Source organism: Colossoma macropomum, unplaced genomic scaffold, assembly GCF_904425465.1.
Source record: "Colossoma macropomum unplaced genomic scaffold, Colossoma_macropomum, whole genome shotgun sequence".
Classification (NCBI taxonomy): Eukaryota; Metazoa; Chordata; class Actinopteri; order Characiformes; family Serrasalmidae; genus Colossoma; species Colossoma macropomum.
The window spans coordinates 44369794-44378717 of record NW_023494793.1 but is presented as its reverse complement, the minus strand read 5'-3'; the positions used below and the strand labels follow the sequence as shown (position 1 = coordinate 44378717).

General features: G+C 40.5%; 1 protein-coding gene across 1 annotated transcript; it reads right to left on the bottom strand.

Moving 5' to 3' along the window:
• Positions 1 to 867: 867 nt before the first annotated feature.
• LOC118812998 (N-acetyllactosaminide beta-1,3-N-acetylglucosaminyltransferase 3-like) lies at positions 868 to 8451 on the bottom strand. Its single transcript, XM_036578107.1, has 3 exons — positions 8322 to 8451; positions 7662 to 7719; positions 868 to 3051 (listed from the first exon to the last, which is right to left on the bottom strand). The coding sequence occupies exons 2-3, from the start codon at positions 7684 to 7686 to the stop codon at positions 1883 to 1885; spliced, it is 1194 nt and encodes a 397-aa protein (XP_036434000.1). The 5' UTR covers positions 7687 to 7719; positions 8322 to 8451; the 3' UTR covers positions 868 to 1882.
• Positions 8452 to 8924: the final 473 nt, after the last annotated feature.

The window sequence follows — 8924 nt, the reverse complement described above, 5'->3', positions numbered from 1 at the left end:
CAGAGGGACAGGCTTCAAATCATCAGCGCTCAGCCTCTTTAATGCCAGCTCCTTCTCAGCTTCCAACTCCAAAGTACATACATCACCAAGCGAGGATCCTCTGTGTGGGAGCGAGGACCCACAGGATCTGTGTCTGACCACAACCATTCCTTAAGTTCACTGCTGGTCTTCGCTGTCTCAGAAGCCTGGGTTGGCCAAAGCATAACACCGTATGTCGCCTCTCACTCACAAGGTCTACAAGGTTGCCATAAAGTACAGACATTAGTTGCTGAACGTGGAACACAAATGTCAAAAACATCTGCAAGCAAACATCATTTTTACGGCATGCATCAGACTCTTTTCTGGTCATTTGACTGCTGTCTTCCCTAAACTCCAACGTAAAAATGCCTGATTTTGTTAATATTGCAGCTGGACCTAAGCTGCCAGCAGATGGGTTCTCCTTCATCCTAGGAAATTACCTTGCTGGTATGATGTTTCTGCCTAAAGTTGCTTCTATGCTTAATGCTCAACCTGGAGAATTCACACTGCACTCTGAGTATTCCAGAAGTATGTTTTTGTACTTGCATACTTTTTTATCAAGATGTCAATTACTTTGTTGTGTTGAACCCTGGTACCCTGGGTTCACATTTTTGGGAGGAGGTGTTACACTCCACTCCATATTTTGTTACTGGTCTCTCTGTGCCTCTGTTCTGTCTTCCCAGTTGGAGCTCCACCAACACTTTTTGTTCATTGTATTCCTGTTGATTTCTTTGATTATTCTCTGACTGTTTGGCCTTTTGAACTGCTTTGTTTTGGCCTTGATTTAGCCTAGCCCATTTACACCTGTTAGCTTATTGTATATTTTGTATATAGATTCCTTTTGTAGATTTTGTAAATATCTTCACCAGGTGTAGGGTTTGGCTAATCCTCCAGTTGTCTCAAAGATTATGCTGGCAAAGATAAAATCATATCTTGCCTCTATAATGCATTACAAGCTATCAAACCTCTTGCAACAATTTCAGTTGGAGCAAACTTTGAGAAGGGTGTCTCTGGTTCTGTAGTTCAGACTATGTGACTGTCACAAACTGTTTCAGACATCAGCCTCACCGGAATTCAGTTTCACCAGTTCCTCATTCACAGACTCCTATAAAGACTGTTTCCACCGGTCCTTTGCAAAGTATTGCCCATTGTTTTATGATACATCATTTATGAAAACATTAGGCAATATTGCATACATTCTACAGTATTGTTCCCACACTCATGGAAAAAGAATCTCAACACAATCCCTGCATTTTACATAACTTGCACAGTCCAATGATGAACAATTTATTTGATGAATGTATTATTCTGTGCCCTGCATTATCAAATCAAGAGCTTCATCTTGAACGATACAATACAATAAGCTTTAGTTTTCCAGGTGGCTGTTAGGAACCTTTACTGCTAAGAATGTAAGGGGTTAATCATGGTTTTCAGGAAGCACATGTACTGTACATACTACAGCTGCATACTCACCTGTAAAAATGCTTCAACTGTGACTGTTCTCACTCTGAGTGTTGTGTATGAAAAAAACAGTAATAACTGCTGTTAAAACATACATCATCATAAGGAACTACATATATATTTATCAGTATTTGTTTTTGTAGCCTTTATAAAAAAGAAACGTTGTTTGGGAAATGCTGCCAGCCCTACCAGGCACAAAAATGTGCTACAAGTTCTGAAGTAGCTATTATATCAATATTTTTTTGCACAGTAACCAGCCAGTCTGAGGACAGGTGTTTATCAAACATGTTGTGTCTGTATCATGCAGCCCAGGTATGTACACATGCAAATCCTATAATGCAAATTGCTGTGGATAAAAGTGTCTGTTAAATACATTCATGCAAAAGCTTTCAAGGGTCATGCTTTAATGAGCAGTAAGTGTCTTTCCACATTTCAGATCTTGCTGGTGGACTTCATGCCACATGATGTAAATTTGATGAGGCAGGAATCTGTGGACTAGGATAATTTCACGGTAATAGCAAGGGTCATAAGGGTCCAGCCTTTTGGAGGGAATGTGTAGGCCGGCTGTCCGAACGCCCATGTGGGATGAGGGTTTCAGCCCAGCTTTCTCCAGACACATTCCCATGTAAACATCATCTATGGGCAAAATAGTGATGGAGTGAGACATATTGTAGATGGTCTTGGCAGTAAAACGTGAAAGCAGGAAGCCTCCTCCGCCACAATAGGGAGGATATCTATCAGATTCCTGCACTTGGACCGGGACATAATATTTGCTGGCCGCATTCCTGATAGGTCCAACATACTGGATTAGGTGGCCAACAAATAAGTGTTTATTGGCACCATCATCACCGAACCCTTGGAGATACACCGCCATGTTATCCGTGTTGGCGAAAATATCATCATCCCCATTGAGCAGGAAGTGAGCATTGGGGCAAAATTTCTCCATCCATTCCAAAAAAAGGATCTGCTTGAGTGTGAGGTTGAAGAAGGAATCATGAAAGTCCCACTGCAGAATGTCCTTGTGTTCACGGTTCTCCACTTCCAGGAGTTTGTTCAGCCTCTGCTTCTCAAAGCTCTGTCCAACAGTCCCGGATATAAACACGGTACGAATCCAAACGCCGTTCTGCAGCCTCTCAGCAGCCCATGTTTTCCGTAAGACCTCCCGTCTCTCGTAATTGGGTGGAGAACTCTTGATAACCAACAAAAGAAACACGTCTGAAGATCGCTCAGGGCCACCACACTTGTCAGGAATGTTGAGCAACATCGGGAAATGCCGACAATGTCTGTAATACAGGAAGTCTTGAATGTGTTGAGGCAAGGAGGAAAATTCACTGATGTTGGAAGCAGATGAGTTCTGTTCACATTTGGGTGGTAAACTTGGGAAAGCTTGAGGCGTCCCAGCGTTGATTTCCAGATTCCGTTCATATCCTGATAGCGCAGGCTCCTCCTGGCTCTTGTCCTGGACCTCTTGGTTCTTGTCCTGGACATATGTTCTCACCAGGATGATCAAGCACAACGTGCAAGTAATGAATAAAGCCACTGTCTCCAGCTTCCACTTCCTCACATGGATTCCTAGATGGAAGAGTAGACAGTTAGCAAATTAGATTTTCTGCAATCATATAAACATCAGCTTAGTCCCCAAAACAATCAGGTAGTGAAAAAATGCAGATTAAAATGTAACAATTTTTTTATGTAGTTCAACAGGTTTTAGTTGAATGTGTTTTTGGTCATCTTCTTGCATCACCATAGTCATCTGTGAATTTTAACAGCAGTCAGACAGATATTTCCCCAAATTCACCCTGCAGACTGTATTTCTCACATGAAACTAACTTTTTTCCTAATGTGCTTTTGATTAGTGAGAATTCGCTCCTATATTTTTTAATCTCCATGGGGGGGGGTCTAACCTGGCTTTTAATACAGAGGGAGCTGGTCGGATTTCTTGCTCATCCACTTGTGTTTTTGTTATGTGCCGCCACAGACTTTCTGGGCGCTGCACTTCCGCACTTCCAGTTCCGCCTTTTGCGTTCCATCAACATTACGTTATAAATGAAATATTTAGAAAATCGATTTTTGACATTTGTGAATCGATTCAGAATCATTCACGTCCGCATCGCGATGCATCTAAGAATCGAGTTTATCCCGCACCCCTATCGGTAACACATAAATGCTAGGTGTGGATCAAGTTGTTTCAGAATGTCTTTCAAGGCTTGGATGGCTTTCTCAGCCGCACCATTTGATTGAGAGTAATGGGGGCTAGGTGCGTGAAGCCATATTTGTCCCAGAACAGAGACAAACAGAGACAAACTGTGTTCTGCTGTCACTCACAAGCTTAAGAGGAATGTCCTGTCTTGCAAACATGCTTTTGAGTCTAGCGGTGACTTGCTGGCTACTGATGCTGGGCAGCCGGGCTCCCTTCTCTGAGCTGGCTTGTCCTCTGCACAGAATTCACAAGAAGAAACCCTTCTTGCAATGTCATTGCTGAGTCCTGGCCTCCATACCGATATTCCAGCTCTTTCTCTGCATTTGGTCAGCCCCTGGTGACCATCATGAATTTACTGCAGAACCTCGTCCTTGTTGGGATGCTGAAATCACTAACCCGTCTTGATGTAACACAATACTCTAATATTCTAAGAGATGGACCTTTCCTGTATAGTAGGGTATGGAGTGAACAATCTTCTCAGGCCAGCTACTCCTGATGTGTGCAAGTACGCTCTGAATTGCAGTTGCACTCCTAATGCATTCCAACCTCTCTGAAGGTTGGTCTGCAGAGATTTTGTGACTGCTCGCACATGTGCAGCAACTTCTTCTGTGTCCTATATGCTGCAGGAGATTCCTCAACAAGGTGTCCATGACCACTAGTTGTCTAACTAACCTCTCTCACTTGCTATCAAACCACTCACACTCACTATCAAACCTCTCACACTCACCATCAAACCCTCTCACACTTGCTATCAAACACTCTCACACTCACTATCAAACTCTCACACTCACCCTCAAACCTCTCTCACACACTATCAAACCTCACACACTCACTATCAAACCCTCTCACACTTGCTATCAAACACTCTCACACTCACTATCAAACTCTCACACTCACCCTCAAACCTCTCTCGCACACTATCAAACCTCGCACACTCACTATCAAACCCTCTTACACTCACTCTCAAACTCCCACACTCACCATCAAACCTCTCACACTCAAACCTCTCACTCACCATGAAACCTCTCACACTCAATATCAAACCCTCTCACACTCACCATCAAACCCCTCACAGTCACTATCAAACCTCTCACACTCGCTATCAAACTCTCACACTCACCATCAAACCCTCATACTCACCATCAAACCTCTCACACTCAAACCTCTCACTCACCATGAAACCTCTCACACTCACTATCAAACCTCTCACATTCACCATCAAACCCTCTCACATTTGCTATCAAACCCTCTCATACTCACTATCAAACTCTCTCACACTTACCATTAAACCTCTCACACACACACTATCAAACCCTCTGACACTCACTATCAACCTCTCACACTCACTATCAAACCCTCTCACACTTGCTATCAAACCCTCTCATACTCACTATCAAACTCTCACACTGACCATCAAACCTCTCACACTCATTATCAAACCCTCTCACATTCACTCTCAAACTCTCACACTCACCATCAAACCTCACTCACACTATCAAACTCTTACACTCACCATCAAACCCTCACACTCACCATCAAACCTCTCACACTCAAACCTCTCACTCACCATGAAACCTCTCATACTATCAAACCCTCTCACACTCACCATCAAACCCTCTCACACTAACCATCAAACCCCTCACAGTCACTATCAGAACTCTCACACTCGCTATCAAACTCTCACACTCACCATCAAACCCTCATACTCACCATCAAACCCTCATACTCACCATGAAACCTCTCAAACCTCTCAATCACAATGAAACCTCTCACACTCACTATGAAACTCTCACACTCACCATCAAACCTCTCACACACACACTATCAAACTCTCACACTCACTATCAAACTCTCTCACACTCACTATTAAACTCTAAGGCGTTCTTGATAGAGTGTATGAGAGAACTTGATTGTCCCATTTTCTGATTTGCATAGAGTTATCATTTAAATTAGCAGTTTCTGATTCGCTCATAGTTAAATATGCCCGTCCCCTATGTGCGGTAGTTCACTCTTAAAAACAGATAGTTCTTCAAAGATCCTTTAGTAAAGACAGTGGTTCTGTATAGAACTAGAAACACACACACACACAGATTTGCATGATTAAAGAGCTCTTTGCATAGTGAAATGGTTCTTCAGATTGATAGTCAATGTGCTGTAGATGGTATGACTGGAGTCTTTTTGGTGCTGTAGCGTTCTGTGTATTCTCGTCTTTTATTCTGTATTGTCAGTGGAAAAATCACGAAATAGCTTCATTTCACAAGTGGTTTTTGGTTTGTAGAACGAAGCTTTCTATGCCCCTTAGAACAAAGCTATCCATGCAGATGTCATAAAATGATAACCCTGGTGCCAAAGCAAGCATAGACATCACCTATTTATATGTTTTTTTCTGTGGTTGTTGCCCAGGTATATCCTTCTTTAACATTTCTGTGATGGGGTAGGAATTTTGGGCAGGAATTTGCTCGAATAGTTCACCATGCCTAGGGTTTGGTATAGTTCAGTAATGTTGGCAGAGCTTGGCATTTCTGTGATAACCTTGACTTTATTAACATCTGGCTAAATTCCATCTTTGCAAATGGTATAGCCAAAGAACTGTATCTCAGGCTTACTGAAGTAACACTGTGGAGCTTCAGTTTATGTTCTTGCATAATCTGCAACACAGTGCTCATGTTCTGGTCTTGGCTTTCCTGATTGATCAATCAAACACATTTAAAGAAACAGGGATCAACTTCATCTTCATTGTCACTTTCTTCGCAAAACAGAAGTGTCATTTTGCAAATGTGTTGACACATTTTCATTGCCAAAAACACAAAACAAAAATACTCTCATATTTACATCTACCTTAAGTTGGTAACTTAGCAAACAGTCATCATCAGCTAATGATCTGAGCATCAATAAAAGAGTTTTGTAGGCAAGTGTTGATCAGATGTGAAACATCCACTCAGTCTACCAGAGACACTATAAACATGGGAAGTGTGTTCCAAGGCAGTCTACTGCATACAACCCTCCACCAAGAAACAACAAAAAAAAGATTTCACCTGAGATATTCATAAACATTTGTTCTGTATACACATTGAAAAAGCTGAGAATAGTAGAAAGCAACATTTTCCCAAATTATGTCAAACAGGAGATCAGAGACAGCATTAGTCAGTAAAGGCATGTGCAAAAGATTTATACAGTGTCAAACTTTCCTGTTGAGGTTTTTAAATGGTTGCATCATGAATGTAACTGAGGTCCATATCATGGAAAAACAAGTTTTGCAAGTTTCAGTAAATATGTAAGCACTATTAGCAAACACTAGATAAAAATGTACCTTTCGCTCTCCAGTCCAATCCATAAATGGAAATTAAGCTTTAAAAAACAGCCTCATACAGTTTTGAAAAGCCATCCACAACTCATTTACATATTTCCACCTATTCAGCCTCCAGCGGTTTAGCCCTGTCTTTTCATGCTTTTTTGCATGAGGCACATCTCAGGGGAGCCGACTGAAACAGAGCTCAGTTACATATTTTTATCTTAAAGGTAACTAATACAGCCTAATTACAGTTTAATTCTAAGGCATAAAGAGAGGTTGGGCAATAGTGATGTATAAAAGATTTATGCCTATTTTGACCCATGAAACAACTCAGACAAGTTCCAAGACATGAAAAGTGAGCAAGCTGATTTTTGTGCACATTTTAATTTCTTTCATCCATAACTTTTGAGAGATGGGTGTAAAAAGGCTAATTTGTGTGTATTAAAATTGTCTGCAACCAAGACAATAAATTCCAGCTTTGCTTTTGTCAGAAAAGGAAGCAGAATGTGAATTCTGTGGACTTCCAGTGTTTTTTTTTGAGGGGGGTACAAGCACTACATGATTTAGAGGTTGAAGATCTCTCAAAGAGAGATTTAAGACTTTTCACAAATAAAACAGACTCGAGTTACTGAACACATGAATGGTAACTTTAGAGGAGAAGGAAAAACATCTGTATTTGAATCTACTCACTGGAGATAGACTGCACCATCTTCATGAACAGCTGATTTCACCTGAGAGCTGATTTCACCTGAGATCCAGATAAAAAACAATGAACTTTGCTTGTAAATGAATTTTAATGTAGTTTTTATTTTCTGTTTTGTACACTCTTATGCAAAAGTTTGGTCGAATAATAAATTAGTGTTTGAGATGTAAACAGAGTCATTCAAAAATAGCCGTTTTATTTACTATCCAAAACCACAAGTGAACTTACATGTGTTGTTTGAGTGTTTGTATGGAATGTACATGATGGTAAAATAGTGGAAAATCAGATCATAGTTAGTTTTCTGGGTGGACCATTTTGCCTCACAACGCTGTGCATGCATTAAATGTCTATATGTGTGTTACTTCATATGGTAACAAATAAATTAACTAGTTTTATTCAACCTAAATAAATAATTTGAACAATTCTTTTAATCAGAGCAATTTTTTGAGTTGAATAAAACTAGTTAATTAGTTAAAAACTAGTAATTTTTTAGGTTGATCTGACGAGCCATTTTTTACAGTGTGGTTCCTATCACCACAACTGTAAAGAAGTCTGAGTCTCTACAAATCAACTATTTCACACCAAACCACTCTGAATAATCTCAAACACTAAATTATGGAGAAATTTTGTAAAATGTGAAAAATTACCTTTTCCTCAAAACCTGTTGAACTGCACAGGAGAATGATCTTCAGCAGAATGTCCTGTCAACATCCATTCATATGTGTGTGAGAGCTATAAACACTGCGTTCACGTAAACACACACACACTGAGCCCTCCCCCGAGCGTGACGGAGTGAGAGCGAGTGTAATGTGGTGACTCACTTTGAATAGGAACTGAATCCAGGGCTTCTTTTTGGTGGGTCAGTATAAACTCAACAAGCCACCAATTGAAAGCAAGGAATGGACTCCGGTGCAAGTTTACTCTAGAGCTTAAACAAATTAACAAATACAACAATGACAGGGACATCTCTGGAAAGGAGATGATTTAAGTATTGTAACTATCATTAATGAATAGTTTACTGAATGGAAACATAAGATGCCTGGAAGAGAATTTGAATCATCAACTCTGTAGGTGAAAGACTGACACCTTACCAGTGAGCTACCAGATTCAAACAACAAACTAAGGACGTCAGGAGATAAAATACTGCTAACTTTGTGTACAGAGAAAAACACAAATGGATTCTTCATGACTGGCTCAATATTGAGTGCCAAAGCAGAGCTTGATTTTTTTCAAGGATAGAGGTTTGAGCA

Coding starts and splice junctions, on each gene's coding strand:
- LOC118812998 (XM_036578107.1), bottom strand. CDS start 7,686: ATGAAGATGGTGCAGTCTATCTCCA. Junction 3,052..7,661: donor GATGGTGCAGTCTATCTCCA/GTGAGTAGATTC, acceptor TCTTCCATCTAG/GAATCCATGTGAGGAAGTGG.